Below are 16,643 nucleotides of genomic sequence, written 5' to 3' on the forward strand. Positions count from 1 at the left end.
ACTGTCCTGTCAACAACACATTAAATTAAAAACTTTTAATTTTATGTCCCCTCTGCCAATATCTTGGCGATTTAGACAAATTTAGTGGAATTATCAGCATATTAAAAACTAAGTTTGCTCCTTTAAAAACATTTTTTATTTTCTTTGTTTTTCTTTTGTGTCTTTATTTTTGCTCCTTCTTGTGGCTTATTTGAACACTACTTAGAATTTCATTTTGAGTTATGCACAATGGTTTTGATTGTATCTCATTCAGTTGTAGTGGTTGCTGTGTGTGTTAAGTTGCATACATAGTAACTAATCACAATCTACAGGTGTTGGCATTTTACTAGCTCAAGTGAAATGTAAAAACCTTACTTCCCACCACATCACTTTGTGTCCTTTTCCATTTAATTATCATAACTATTTCTCTTCATATGTCAAAAACCCCATAAGACAATATTGTAGTTTTTGTTTCCACTGTCAAACATTGGGACACTCAAGAGAAAGTTTTTTATGTATCCATATTTTTTCCCCACTCCAATAAGTCTAAAGAGTATTTTTATACTGTATATAATTCTGGCTCACCAGTACTTTTCTTTAAACATTCCAAAAACATGTACCATTCTTCCTGGCTTCCATGATTTTTAATAATTTTCTCATATTTGGATTATTTTTCCCATTATAAATAAAGTGTTCTTTTTTTCTTGATCTGCTTTCAAGATTTTTTCTATTTTCTGTAGGTTTATCCTTTTTGGGGTTCGCACAGCTTTTTGAAAGGTACACATTCATGGTTTTTGTTGGTTTGTTTGCCAATTTGGGGGCGATTTTTAGCCATTATTCCTTCAGTTACTTTTCAGCCCCAATTCCTTTCTCCCACTTTCTGTAATCTGGTCACACAAGTTTTAGCACCTTTTAAGCCACACAGGTCCCTGAACCTCTTGCCTGTTTTTTATTTTTGTTTTTCCCCATTTCCCATTTTCTCTCTTATTTTTAGATGAGCAATTTTATTGGTCTGTCTTCAAGTTGGTTAATTGCCCTTACTATTCTACCGCTGAGATTGTCCATCCGATTTTTATTGTTACGTGTTCAGTTCTGAAATTCCTGCCTGGATTTTCTTTGTTTTCTATTTCTTTACTGAAGCCCTCCAGTTTTTCATTTGCTCTTAGTTGCTCAGTTAAATACTTTTTTGCAATGCTGCTTTAAAATCCCTGTTAGGAAAATCTAACATCCCCACCATCTTGTTGGTGGGATCTATTAATTGTGGTTTGTGTCCAGCTGAGATGCTCTGGGATCCTGGTATAGCTCATGATTTTCAGTGGAAAGCAGGACATACTGGGTGATATGTTCTGATTCTCTAGATCTCCTTTAACTTGCTCTTTAACTGGCTTCCTCCGGTGGTCCAGGAAGCGAGGGTGGGGGTGGGGTAGTATTATTGCCTCTTTACTCAAACCAAGAGCCAAAGTGAGTTGATTCCAACTCACAGTGACCCTGTGCAGCTTTTCGGGGATGATCAGTCATTATAGGCGCAGACAGGTTGCTTCATCTTTCTCCTGCAGAGCAGCTGGTGGATTTGAACTGACAGCCATGCAGTTGGCAAACCAAACCCTAAATTCCAGACTTCTTACTGGTTCTCTGTTAAAACGCAAACCTGGAGAGGGTAGGGGTGGGAGTTTTGGCACTCTTGTTGGGGAACACCCACTGAGAGCACCCTGGCTTGGAGAGTAAGGCACACTTCAGACGCTGCTGTGATCCCCACTAAGGCAGCAGGGCTGGGGGAGAGTGGCCTCATTACCACTGAATGCAGGTGAGATCTGACTCGTGACAGCACCCCAGCAAGGATACAGGTGTGGTGGGGGATGCGTTATTCTCTTACTTGGTATAGTGGAAGCCCTGGTTCCCCACTTGAAAATCAAGAGTGATGGTTCCCATTGTTAATTCCCAAAGGGAAGGAAGTCACAGTGTCCTTGGCCACCTTTGATACCCCTGTCTGGGGAGTAGGGCATAGGTCGTCATATCCTCACAAAGGTTAAAGTGAAAGCTTCCTACTGGGTCTGTGCTGGTGTAGTAGGTGGGCTGCAGACCATAGCCTTTTCCTTCCTTGCCTTACGCAGGACACTTATTGCTTGGCAGTTTTTTGTTTTCTTTTGTGAGGCTCTCTGTTCCCTGGTGCATTGGCAAGAAAAAACAGGTTTGTCATAGGGCTTTTATTTGTCTGTGCTCCTTAGTGTCTCCTGGTTATTGATGAACTTTTCCCCTATCTTGTCTGGCATATGCAAGGGGACTTCCACAGGTTCATGGGAGAATTCCATTACCTTTCATTGCTTTTTTTAATAGGAGTTTTTTGCAGTGTCCTCAAATATGGAAAAGTAAGCCTGATGAGTTCTCCGCTGTGATAGTCCATGGGTCTCGTGGCCTCTCCACTGGAGGTGTGCCACCTCCACTCTCCTTTTCAGTGACTAATCTCTTAAGGTTCTAAGACCTCCCATTTTGATTTTATTTGTTTATTTGAAGAAACACTGTTGGCTGTGGAATGGGGGTGGCAATAATCTTTTAGAAGCCAGGCCGGGGTTTTTTGTGATGCCATTGGGTGGGTTTGAACCCCTGATCTTTCAGTTACCAGCTGAGCTCAGGGCACCTGTATCACCTAGGACCCTTAATGTGCTGAGTTTTTTTTAATTTTAATCCTTTTTATTGGGGGCTCTTACAGCTCTTATAACATTCCATACATCAGCTGTATCAAGCATACTTTGTACTGAGTCTTTAAGAGTCAAAATGCAGTCGGATTTGGGTTATTGTTTCTTTTTAACATTACAGTATACTGTGGTGATGAACTATTTAGGTGGAAAGACATTTTCGGTCTGTAAGGCTGAAATCAGAGACCGCCTGGGGGAGGGTGTGAGACACAGCTGGATCTAAGAGTCAGATCAAAGTAAGACTTAGATGTGACATCAAGTGCTTGAAGACCAATCCTTTATGCAGGATAGTTGTACCCTTATTGTTACTATTGACAGCCTGCTTCATCTTTCTCCTGCAGAGCAGCTGGTGGATTTAAAGTGATAATCATGCATTTAGCAGCCCAAACCCTCCATTACAGTCTTCTTGCTGGCTCTCAGTTAAAACCCAGCCTGGAGAGGGTAGGGGTGGGAATTCTGGCTTCCCTGTTAGGAGAACACCCACTGATAGCACCCTGGCTGGGAGAGTGAGGCAAGCTGCACTCTTACTGTTGAGCCCACTCTGAGTCATGGTGATAGGTTCTCTTAATTACTGTTCTCCAGTTGACCTTTCGGTTCTAATATCCATTGCAGTGGTTACGCAGAACTCACAGACAAAAATTACAATTACAGTTAAGTTGTAATGCCAGTGAGAAATGCTGTAGCTAATTGTTTACTAGGACATGTTGCCAAGTTCTTTCAGGTCTGCTAATAAATGCTCAAAGGGGCAGAATCCTCTGCACCAAGGCATTCAGTTCAATTTAAGCTCAGTGGGTCAGCAAACCACCTGCCCGAATTAAATACCCAGAGGGACTTCACACCAAACCCTCAGCCAGAACCACTACTCAGCCCCACTACTCAGTGGGTCAGCAAGCTCAACTTCCCCAGTGAAGTAAGGTGACCCAAAGTCCCGCTTTTGGCGGGACAGTCCCAATTTTTAACAATTTTCCCCCGCGTCCCGCACGTTTTAAAAAAGTCCCAATTTTTGGAAAGAATGCACGACAAGCTAGGGTATACGGTTTTCGGCTGCTATATGGCTATTTCGCCAGGATATGAGTTTTATCAATGGTGTCCCGCTTTACCAATGTTAAAATCTGGTCACCTTACAGTAAAGTGCCCAGAGGCACCCCCGCTCGGCAAGACAGCTTCCTGCATGAAAACACTCACATTACTTGCTCCCTGGGTTAGGAAAACTATCACTCTATACCAAGCTCTGGCACCTGGTTCTGCTGCTTCAGGATGTTACAGCTGTCTTCTGGATCCAGAAGGTTTGCTATGCAGGAATCTTGGGTCCAGAGGACAAACTCCGCTCCTGGTTCTTGCTAGTAATGAGATCCCTCTCCCTGCTTCTCAGAGGGTTTATTTTATACACAGCCGCATGGGATTCTAGGGAATCCTGTTCACAGTTCGTCCCAGGTGAATCCTATCAGTGTCTTTCCCCGCCTTCTTACCAGACCCCTGTAGGGAAAGATCGTTTGGTGATAGTTAGAGACTGGCGAGAAGAGCCACATTAAGTAGTTCTCTGCCTCTGCCCTGCCCCATTTGCAGCATAGACCTGTGTTTCATAGAGGTATCAACTGTTAAACCTTTTGGAAGCAGATTGCAGGCCTTGCTTTCAGGGTATTGGGTGGGTTTGACTCTCCAGCCTTTTGGTTGGTAGTCTAGTACTTAATCATTCATATCACCCAGGGACACCTAGACCTAGACCCTATAAATTCTGTACTTGGAAGATAGGATCCAGATATCAACATATTTTTTAAGATTTCTAAGTGATTATAGGAGCCCTGGTGGCATAGTGGTTATGTGTTAGGCTGCTAACCATACCACAAGGCCAGCAGTTGAAACCATTAGTCCCTCTGTGGAAGAAAGATGGGACTTTCTACTCCCATAAAGAGGTACAGTGTAGGAACTCACAGGGTGTTCTACTCTGTCACACTATAGGGTGGCTGTGAGTCAGAGTTGTCGATGGCAGTGAGCAAGAAATGGTGATAGTGTATCTCCAAAATTGAGAACCATTAGACTAAGCTTAATGCTTTAAGAAATTATCTGATTGTAAGGATCTCTTGGGCCGGGGGAGGGAAGTGCTCATCACTCATGAAGCAGATGCCAAGTCAGAATTACAGTAAGCAGGTTAATTTTGGGGTCTTTTTGGTGGGGGTGGGGTGGGGGTACTACTTGTGAAGGATAAAAGGGAGGGCCTTGTGGTCACCCTGCTAGTTTGACACCTAGGAAATGGGAGAGGAAGGGAAGGGAGCGTGGCTGGGAAAAGCCTCTCTACAGTGCAACTGAGAAAATCTCAGCCAGTTTGAAGGGGAGCCCAGAACAAAGACGGATCCCCCAAGAGCAGAGCTCGCCTATTGTGCCCTCTGTGCTCAATCTTCAGCTGGAGGCTAAGGAGCATGACCTGGGTGATGTGAGTGGGCAGGACAAAGGATTCTGAAGGGGCGGCAGCGGGAGGCAGCCAGACAACTCTTCTTGAGGCATATTCTCACTTGCAGGAGCACTAAGGACACACTTAAGCTTGTTTTGCATAGCAGATTCTGAGGCCCTTCCTCTGAGATTGTATGATAAACTATCAGATGAATCATATCTGCTGCTTGATTTATATCTGATTCACTAGAGCCTCAGCCTGTGCTTTAACTAGTACTCTTAGATGCTTCTTAGTTAGGGAAGGTGGTTAAACACACGGGACAGTGCTGAGCCTCCACTAGGGAAAAAGAATGTTCTTCACATTTTAGAATTGTTTTGTAAAGTGATTGTGTTGATGAATTTTCAGTTAAGGTAGTTAGAAAACAGTAGCACAATGTGATGGAGCTTAACTAGTAAGCTTAAGAAAATATGTAAAGAAATTGTTTATTCCCTTCCATCTAAAGTACACACACTGCCATGCTATTACATTCATTTCAAATACCCACACTGCGCATGTTATTGCTTTCATACAATGTGGGGGGAGGTCAGATGCTCAGGCATCCTCCCTGAGGGTGCCAGACTGCAGTAGGCCCCGCTCCCTGCTGTTAAAGATGATGAACAGGCCTGCAGTCATCTATTTGGTTCCTGCAGGTAGAGTTCACACCCTACGGATAATGGTCTCTATCAGTTGAGCTTGGGAACAAGTCAAACCAGCTCTGTGACATCCAAAGTTCTGCTGCCATCCTAAATCCAGGATCTGCCCATCTTGTCACATGTGTACCCCCCAATCCCTCCTCTTCCTATTGCGTGCATGTCCCTAGACCACCCCCACTCGTTGCTGTATAACCTATGGTGCAACCCCTTCCCGTGATGCATGTCTTTACCTCTAATTAGTGGGCTTGCACATCCCCCAAAAGATATATAGGCCTGGGTTAGCAATAGAGATCTCTCTCTCCCTCCCTTGACCTCTCTCCTCTCTCTTCCCCTCCTTTCCAGTCCTCCGTTTCCTTTTCCCCTTGCCCTCCTTCCCTTCCCCCTCTCTCCACGTGGACCACCCAACAGGGCTGAGGAGAGCAATGCTACCATGTAATGTGCCTGACTGCATTATTGTAATATCCCTTCTATCGCTCATGCTCTCGATGACTTTAATATAATATTTATACATCTAACTGTGCAATTGTGCTTACTGAACCCGTGACTAGTGGTGGGGGCCTGGTCCCCCCACCTTACACTGCACTACAATACACTGCCCATGCTATTACTTTCATGACTAAATTTTGAATTTATTGTAAGTAAGTGTGGTATTTCAAGAGTATTTAACTTACTGTTCTATATGTTCTTTCTTTGTGTCATTAATAAAAAGCCCTGTGATGTAGATAATGCTCCCAGGAAACGGAAGCATAAAGAAGTGAAGCAGTAACTTAAGAATGTAGAACTAGTCAGGGCAGCCTTTAATCAGGCCTCAACTCTGACTGTCATGTCTTCGTGGAAGGAAGAGCCATGTGGATTTAGGACTTTCTTGATGCCTGGATGTCAGACACTGTAATGGGAAGGATTAGAAAATGAATGGTATTCTTCATCCTTCTTCCAAAGAACACGTCTGAAGGGGTTCGAGGGAGACCTCCATTATGGGGTCTTGCAACGCAATATGATTCATTCTTGATGAAACAATTATGGCTTATTTTACTTTGTACAGTTTTCATGTCATGAAAAATAATTTCATTTTCACACAGATTTGAGAGAAGATCTAATCACTTGGAATTTAAGAGGGTGTAGAAACTTTTAACCTCAAAAATGTTGGAGGAAGATCTGGAAGTGGCCATCAAGATGGTGGTGGTAGGGAATGGGGCAGTTGGAAAATCAAGCATGATCCAGCGATACTGCAAAGGCCTTTTTACAAAGGACTACAAGAAAACCATTGGAGTTGACTTTTTGGAGCGACAAATCCAGTATGTATCTGGTCATTGTAGCCCTTTGGTTTTGACTTGTGAACTCTGTCCAAGACTTCCACTGAAAGACTAATTTCACTGCAGTCCAAGGTTGGCAGCCAGTGGCAGTGACTCATGAGATAGTGGGTGATGAATTTTAATTGTTCGTTCCTGTGTCTGTCTTTATCCTCCTTTCATTTTTGTGTGTTTTTCTTTCGTCTTTTTCAACTCATTTATTTCTATCTTTTTTGTACTTTACAGCTCTTTTCCCCTATCTTACATTTGTTTTATATTTGTCAGTGGCTCTTGAGCTCTTCTTAAACACACACTAATGTTTGATTCTAGTGAGATTTCCACTCACTCTTCCATTTGTAAGAAAAAATACCTGTCTCTCAAAATGAAGTTTTTTCTCTTTCATATTAAGGGATTCTTGTGTTTCGAATGTTTGTCTCTCGCCCCCCGCCCCTGTCTGTCTCTCACACTGGACAAGACCATGGAGCAGTCAAAGAATTAATAATTTGTTTTGACAAATCAGAGAATTACAGATGTAAGACCGATTAAATACTCTGAAAAGCAAATCCTTCAGGAAATCAAACTGAATTCTAAAATAGAACTTTTTGCCCTTAGTCTGGTCGGTTTTTAAGCATATTTAATTTGTGGGAGACCGTCTGTGTTGAGAAGTAAGAAACACGCCATCAATCGGCTTGCTTGTCCAGGCATGAGCGTTGAGGATCACTGTGCTTATTGACTTTAAGACTTGTTGAATGTCTCATTTGTATCTCTCTGCCCTCCTAAAGCATATTTCCTTATTTGCTTCCTTCCTTTGAGCATATTTAAAATGTTCAGGATGCAATTTTGAAGGGTACTTAATACCTGACGCCAAATTAATATTTTAATATTTGAGTCAATGGCATCCAAGCAGGTAAGCTGCCTTTCACTCTTCTCCACTTTGTTCTATACCTGGGGCACCAGACCCCACCACACTGGACTAGGCAGGGGGAGCAAACCCTGACCTAAGGAAGTTCCCCTTTCCAACACTGCTATTCTTAGAGCCACCACTATCATCAAAGGAAAAACAAAACAAAACCTGTCAGATAAATCTAAGTCATGTGAAGGTTACCACTCGTGGTTGGTAACAATCTCAACATTTGAAAGTACTCAAAACAGGTTCCTAGAGAAACCAGCAATGGAACTCTAATGCCTTCAAGTTTGAAATATGACCCACAGATTTTATATGTGTGTGTAATTATTAAAACCATTTACCTTTACATTTGAAAGAAATTCATCTCATTTCAGAGTTAATGATGAAGATGTCCGACTAATGTTATGGGATACAGCAGGTCAAGAGGAATTTGATGCAATAACAAAGGCCTACTATCGAGGTAAATTGTGGGGATTTTTTTTTAATTAGGCATGCTTTTTTTGTTAAACAGAGAACTTCATTTTCTTTTTTTCTTGTTTCAATTTATGTCTCTTAGAATAAAGTAATCTCCAAGTATTTTCTTAAACCCTCAGTCATTATTCTGAAGACTTTGTTTTTGTATTATAGACAGTGTTTGTCTTACAATTATGAGTCATATAGGTGTCCTTAGATATCTTTAGTTGAAATTGCTAAACGCCTGTTCAGATCACATATTCTTCCCCAGGAAATGATTATTCATAAATGAGTAGAAGCTAACATATGAAAAGATAGACCCTGCAGATGGCGGTGCCACTGTGTAATGACACGTGAAATTGAATTAAAGCCTATTCCACTCAGACAAGAATCAGCTAGTAGAACATGTAAGAGGGAAGGACACACAATTCTAGGATTTAACGCTCTGAGATCTGTGCTTGAATTGCTAAAAAGAACTTCAAGCTTCCATTAACATTGTCCTATACAGTTTTGTCCTCTTTTGGAATTTAAAGCAGGATTTTAGTTTATTTCCTGTCCACTGTCAATGGCGATTGAAATAAGAGAGCAAAAAAGACCTTAAAGTTCCATCTAGTACCCTGTAGCATGTAACCTGTTGGTGCCAGATGAAGATTAATGGACAATTCATATTGACATGTATTTTGTAATCCGTCTGTTCCGGATGCTGAGAACAGATAAAGGAACGAGGGAAACAAGATTGTCACCTCTGTGACCTCACTACTTCTCTGAACAGTTCATCTTTTGGCGTTAACTAAACTGGACTTGAAGACACCACCATTCCTACAATCCTCAATCTTATCTAGACCTTGGCAGATGGTCTTCTTTTGTTCTTCTTGGGACTCCCAAACCATTTCTCCCTTCCTGCTTCAACAACCTCACCACTTCGACAGCCCAAGTCCTGAGACTTTGCCTTCCCTTGAAAGGCTCACACCTCCTAGTTGGTCCAGCAGTTTCCTTTATGTCACCTTCCTTCTTGGCATAAAGAGCTTTGGCACAAAACCTGCCTTACTCTCTCCCATCTCGACCCACATCTGTTTCCAGTACTGTTCCATTGAATTGCTTTGCTTCTCCTCAGAGGAAAACTTCTAAGAGTTGGTTATATTTGCTAGTTCCATCCTCACACTTCTTTTTCTCCTCAGACCTTTTCACAAGTGTTTTCTTCCCCTCACTTCTTTAAAACTGCTCTCATAAAGGTCACAGGGACCTCTAGGTGATAGTTTCTGCTTCATCCTGTTTAATCTGTCAGCCCATTTGACACAGTTGACTACAGGCACTGCTGTATTCCACTTTACTCTCTTGTGAAGTGAAGGTACTGTGCTAGTCTGGGTGAACTAGGGAAACAAAACCACAGAAACTCATGTATAAGAGAGAGTTTTATATAAAGGGTAAGTATACATTAAGAAAGCATCCCAACCCAGGGCTGTCCAATCCCATAAGCCCAACATTAGCCCATATGTCCAACACCTATCTACAAAGTCCTCCATCTCACGTAACACATGCAATGATGCTGACTGCAGAAGGAAAGCCGAGTCAGTGAGCATGTAAGCTCACATCTCAGCACTGGCAGGGGTCTCCACACGGCTGCTCTAGCACCCAGGGCTGCATCAGGGTAGGTCCATGTGGCTTCTCCTCCGGGATGTCTTGCAGAAAGTGAGCCTTGCCAGCTGAAGCAGGGAAATGGTTAAGGCAGCTGCACCCTGGTCCGACCCTCAGAAGGCAAGAGACCTGAGAACTAGAAAGGCAAGGCTCACTGAGCCATTTATCTCTCCGCCTTACAGTTAATCCCACATGTGTTTATTGGCACAGTAAACCTTAACTATCTCAGGTACTGACTTCTTTACGAACTGGACAACCCAGCATCACGGAAGTCTGTTGACACCATTTTTCCAACCGCATGTGCTTGCTTAGTGTTGTGTGTCACATTTTGGTAATTCTCACAGTACAGTATTTCAAACTTTTTCTAATTCTCACAGTATTTAAAATTTTTTCGCCTAACAGACTACACAACAACAACAACTACTTACTGCCATCAAGTCAATTTCAACCCATAATACCCTATTAGACAGGGTGGAACTGCCCCCTTTGGGTTTTCCAGACTTTAAGTCTTTTTTAAAATCATTTTTATTGGGGCTCTTACAGCTCTTATACCTCAGTTGTGCCAAGCATATTTGTACATATATTGCCATCATCATTTTGAAAACATTTCCTACTTGAGCCCTTGTAATAGCTCCTCTTCACACACCCCCCAGCGAATCCTTGGTAAATGATAAGTTGTTGTTATTTCATATCTCAACGCTGTTCATGGTCTCCCTTCACCCACATTTCTGTTACTCGTCCCAAGACTTTAAGTCTTTATGGAAGTAAGTAGCCTTATCTTTCTCCTGCACAGCAGCTGTTGTGTTTGACCCACTGACCTTGTAGTTAGAAGCTCAGTGCATAGCCAACTATGCTATATCAGTAGGGCTCCTATTAACAGACTGCATGGTAGTATAGACAAAACCTTTACATGTAATGGGAAATAAAAAATTGTTGTAATATCTGCTTTATTGCTGTGATCAAAAACAGAAACTGCTCTCTCTTTTAGTTGTGCCTTTACTCTGCCTTCCTTGAGATGTTTTCTTTTCTGGACCAGTCCTCCTCAGACTTCAGTTACACATGTGTCACCCAGATGTCCTCTTGTCCCACTGGATCTGCCTGTCAGCCTTCCTCCACTTTAAAGGAAACCTCTGACCTCCACCCCTGAACAAATTCTTTATTTTCTTTTGAGCCATGTCTGTAGCCTTTTTGGATTTATTGCACTATAATATGTCCATATTTATCTTCCTTCTCAGACTGTGAGGGAGCCCAGGTGATGTCATGATTAAAGGCTTAAACACTATCCGAAAGGTCAATGGTTTGAATCCACCTGCTGCTCTGTGGGAGAAAAATGTGGCAGTCCACTTTTGTAAAGAACAGAGTTTGGTACAGACTATTAATTCCTTGAGATTTTGTGTGTTTTGGGGAGGGCGGGGATGGGGAATAGACTTTTTTCCCCCAGCACCCGACAATAACACATGTTGGCTAAACTGATTTACATGCTCTTCTAAGAGAGTATTTTTTGTTTCTTCAAGTGTTAATTCTCTTGTTCATTGTATTTTTCAGTTATATGTGTACTTTGATCCTAGGTTATAGGTGAAAGGGTGTGCATTTATAAATATAAATTAGGTCACTTAGTTTATAGAATGGTTTAAAAAAAACATTTGTTTTTCTGGACTTGTGTTAGACAGGGTTCTCTAGAGAGACAAAACCAAATTGCTGATAATTTAATATATTTATTTATAAAGATAATTAGATATATAACACAAGAAATGAACAGTTAAATTATGAAGTACAAATGGCTCAGTGCAACTCACTCCCGTGAGAGAGTTGTGAGACACTAGCAGTCCTTCAAGTCTAGTCTACTGCCAGATCTTCCTCTATATATAGAGCGAGCTAGGCTATGTCAGCCCAGCAGCCAATCACAAGGCAGGTCACCAACCGCCAGTCCCCAGCTCCAGAGATGCCTTAAAGGGACTTCAACTTAGTAGTGACACAGTTCACAGGCTAGGCATCCCACAAGTGTAGCCTGTAAGTTGAGGCACAGAAACAAGCAAGGCAGCCGCACACTGGTTCGAGGATCAAAGAGTGAGAAACAAGAAAGGCGAGGCTCACCAAGCCATTTATCTCTCCGCCCTTCAGTTAATCCCACTTGCATTTATCTGCCAGGCAATAAACTATCTCAGGACTGGAATCCCAAAGACAATCCTATCCATCTTGTTTTTAGATGGATACCAAGCTGCTTCTCAAGATTTGAGAAGATTTAGCACTTGTATAGTGAGAATCTTTTAGGTTCTAGGTACATAATGTACTTTTCAACCTTGTGCTAGTCTCTTTTGATTTGCCTTATATTTAATTCTTGTATTAATATTCAGCAATTTATCAGAAGTTTTATTAAACACAATGCTGTTTATATGTCTTAAATGTCTTCTCTTTTAAAACTTACATTAATACTATAATGTTTAAAATACACACGGTCTTAGTGACTAAAGCAGAGTTTGGTTGAATGCAAAACAGTCCTGGAGACCGAATAAGCAATGCAGCAATGAATTATTTTTTCAGAGTCGATTGAAACCTTTGAAGATATTGCTTAATGAAATAACAGTTGTATGCAATGAAAATTATCTGACTTCTTTATGGAAGTCTTAACTTCTTTCCATACCTTAAGAGGAGTGTGGAGAGGGTAGGTAAGGGTGTCCTGGATTTTGTGAGAAGCAGTACTTAAAAATAGATTAGGGATATTGCAACAGCAGTATGTTCTTCTTGAAAAAATATATACATATGGACATTCCATTTGACAGTGCTAATCTATTTTGGTGTAAAGTTTCACATAAACATGTAAACATCTACAATTTCATGAAGGTTAAAACACACTGATTTTAAGTATCTTGCTTAACACACTGTATCTAAAAACTGATTGGTAATATGTTAGGTCCATGAGAAATAGGGTGACTAAATGCAGCTTTTAAATATACATCTTACCTTTTTCCCTTTAGAAAATATAGATTTATTACAGTTATGACATTTGAAACCTAAAAAATAAAAACCACCCCACATAATTATACTAACATGTTCATGAACAAAGACAATGCCTTTCCAAATTGGTGCCAAGGAAACAACTTCCACTGACTGCTCTAAGAAAATGTTTCGGGCCCTCGAGAAATTAAGAGTGGTACAGCTCTCAGCTGTCACCCTATTATTGCCACCACTACTTCCTGAGTCCTTAAAGGCTTCTGTAGAAATGGCTTAGTGCTAACTCAGACCTCCTCAGCAAACTTCCTGTTGCCAGTATCCATAGCTGAGTGCTGTGAGCTGGAGGTCACATATGCCTCCTCTCCAACATTTTTTTTTTTAACCAATTCTGATCCCTGTTGTCTTTGCCACAGCACTCTACACTTCTCTGCTGAGTTTGATAATTCACTGCAATGTCCCACCACCCACAGACAACACTCAATGTTATAGGATTAGGGCAGTGTGATAGGTTACATTTTAGGATTAGGGAAGACAAGCCACAGTTTTTTGGCCAGGACAGCTTCTTGGCTATGCTCACAGAGCTGGCCCCTCCCTACCTCTCTTAGCCCTCGGACCTCTTACTGCTGGCTTGTCCTCTGCAAATGTTACAAAGCTCTTTAGGCTCACTGATAGTACCCAGAGATACCATTCTGCCCGTTGGCCCAACGGTACTCGATGATCTACCTCTATGGTTCAGCACCGGAGGCGCCGCACTCCCAGCAAATCTCCAGCCATAAGCAGTCAGCTTTCCCTTTCCTGGGCAGGCACTCAGCACACCATCTCCTGCTGGTCTCCAGCTTGTCCTGCTTCTGCTCACCTTTTCTCTGCCACTCCTTCTACCATCCTCCCCCTCTGTGCCTGTCTCTTGCGTCGTGGAGGTTCTTACCCCAGCAATCTTGGGTTCAGAGTTTGTTTTCAGCGTTTGGCTCTCTGGTTCTTGGTAGTATTGAGATTCTTCATCCTTGCCTCCCTGCTACGTCTTTGGAAGAACTCATTTTAAGCCTTAAAATTCAGTGCCATTAAGTCTATTCCAACTCATTGCAAAGCCTAGCAGGATGGCAAATCTGACCAGTTTCCTCATTAGGGTTTTATGTCACTTACTTGCATGATTCTGCTTTCACGGGGACACCTTACAACTTATTTATATTGTTAGCAAGGCCGCTGCTCTCCTGGGTAGGCCATAGCACCTCGTTTGCTTAATCCTCCCAAGTTATTTGGTGGGGATTATAAGATCCTGGCAAGAAACTCCACATATAAAGTCAATCCACTGCATTGAAGCTTCCCACCCGCACAAGCGTCGTTTCTCCTTTTCTGGGCCTCGGCTCCAGTTTGCATCTGGATAGTGGTGTGAAATGGGGAGTATGTTCCTTCCCCATCTTGTTCTGAGAGTCTTGTATTTTTATCAAAATGTGGATTTCGTCAGCATCAACACTGTTAATTGCTAGATCTTAAAGGTACAGTTTGACGGAGCCCTGGTGATGTTGGGCTTTGGTGATGGGATGCTTTTCACAAGATCAGCAATTTGAACCCATCACCCATACCGTAGGAGAGAGATGGGGGCGCTTTCAGCTCCTGTAAATCTGTACAGTTTTACAGGAAGGGGTGATTGTACTGCGTTCTGTAGAGTTGCTGTGAGTCAGAATCCATTCAGCTGATTTAATGAAAACTGACCAAAATTAGTACATGGGCAGTTGTATTCTTGAATAGAGATGATTTGTGGGTTTTTAAAAATCAATCTCAACTCCCTTAGCCCACTCCCATGTCTCCATACAGGAGGAAGCAAAACACCAAAAAGTAGTGACCATGATTTTCCTGACTTTCTTTGACCGCACTGTGTCTCAAAAGTCTCTGTGTGGGGTGTGTGCTCTTCTGTTACAGGGGGTTGGGGCTGCAGGGGGAATAGGCTAGACTCATTCATCTTAAGCTTTGGACAGTGTGACAAGGCAATCTTATTTTTATTTGTAGAGAACATATTTGCAAAAATCTACCTTCAATAATTATCTCAAAATAAAAGTTCAATTTTAAAACAAGGTGAAACAGGCCCAAAGTGGAAAATGAATTTGATTTGTGAATAAGTGAAAAGGAAAAGATGTTGGAACCACACTATTTAGTACACCATTTGGGTTCCTTACTTTTAAAACAACAACCAGGAAGCTAAAAATATTTACATTTTCCACTCTAGTTGAAGTATCGTTGAGAGACTTTCTTCAGCTGATTTAATCAAAACTGACCAAAATTAGTATCTTTTAGTTAAAAAATCCCAATTTATCTAGTTTGTTGTACTTCTTATAGTACAGCAGGTTTTTCATATCTCCACAAATCTGTCTTTTGAATAGGTCTCCAATCACCATTCTTTGCTAGAAACTATCAAGAGAGCCTATAATTACTAATATTTACATCTTAGTTTACTTTGGATGTTGTTAAATTACTTTCCACTGTGTTTCATTTGAACTTTAAATAGCTTTAAATAGCTTTGGTTTCCCTATACTTAACATTTTAACTTTAAACAGTGATCTTAACACCAAAAATAGGTGTATTTTTAAAGCTTTTATTTCTTTTTCTGGTAATCATTTTACTGGGGGGTTCGTACAGCTCTTACCACAACCATCCATCATTCTATTTTAGCCGACTGGGTGGTGAGTAGGATGGGGTATTAAGGCAGGTCTTTGTCTCAGCTTCTAAGATGTGAGATGTGAGTATCCTATCAGAATGCTTTTGGTTGCTGGTAGCAACTTGTAACTAGCGTAAACAGGGAAGTTTCTTAACTTGCTTAGTTAACAAGCCTGGAGGTGGTTGGACCCAGCCCGGCCACCCACCCTGAGTGGAGTTTATACTCACCAGGGTTTCCCTCCTGGTGGTAGTTGCTGCCATTGGCAATGCTTTGTTCATATTGGGAGGAAGGGGGAGGAAGTTTATTGACAACAACAGACCAAATGCTCTGAGCTTTTCTCTGATTAGGCTACCTTTGATTTGACTGCTGTAATTAGAAGAGTGTGATTACTCTAATTGGCTTGAGCCACTCTGGACTTCCCTAAGAACCTCAGATGGGTTAGCCCAGCAGAGGCAGACTGCTGTACAGTGAGGGAGGAGTGATTCCCCCTAGGTGGTCTTAGGAAAGGAAGGGAATTCGTTGCTAATTAGCAACCAGCTTATATGAGATCCTTAGTGTAGATTCAGATAATGATGCAATTAAATAGGGTAAAGACTAGGAAGAGAAAGTGAAGTCCTAGAAGAATGGGTTGACTTAGATTTAGATTTGGTGGTTGAAATTCTGTGCCCTACCATATTATGGCTCCTTGGTTTAAGCCCTAGAAGTATATTGAACGGGTTATATAAAAATACTTTTAATGAAAAAATAATTACATTTATTATAAATCATTTTAGAAGCCTATTATATCAAAAACCCTGGGCTCAAAAACACATTTTTAGGAGTTGGAATTTTGGCTTTTAATTATACAGTGAGACATGTGGAAACATGACTTTCTTATAAATAGATTACAACAGATGTTCAGATCATATTAGGAATTCTTTTGTGATCGCAGTTAGCCCCTTTAAGTCTCTTAAAAAAGTCTAGTCTAGACAATAGATATCAGTGCCTGATAGGTACAAAATTAT

The 16,643-nt window shown here is 41.5% G+C and overlaps 1 protein-coding gene across 1 annotated transcript in view; it reads left to right on the forward strand.

Moving 5' to 3' along the window:
• RAB23 (RAB23, member RAS oncogene family) overlaps nucleotides 1-16,643 on the forward strand; it is a 40,242-nt gene that overhangs the window by 7,064 nt on the left and 16,535 nt on the right. Inside the window, exons 2-3 of the mRNA XM_004696333.2 lie at nucleotides 6,833-7,048; nucleotides 8,324-8,409. Of these exons, the coding sequence (XP_004696390.1) occupies nucleotides 6,894-7,048; nucleotides 8,324-8,409 (241 nt within the window). The 5' untranslated portion in view covers nucleotides 6,833-6,893. The remainder of the gene's footprint in view (nucleotides 1-6,832; nucleotides 7,049-8,323; nucleotides 8,410-16,643) is intronic.

This window comes from Echinops telfairi, unplaced genomic scaffold (genome assembly GCF_000313985.2).
Source record: "Echinops telfairi isolate 266 unplaced genomic scaffold, ASM31398v2 ScPeMD7_3533;HRSCAF=4204_1, whole genome shotgun sequence".
Taxonomy (NCBI): domain Eukaryota; kingdom Metazoa; phylum Chordata; class Mammalia; order Afrosoricida; family Tenrecidae; genus Echinops; species Echinops telfairi.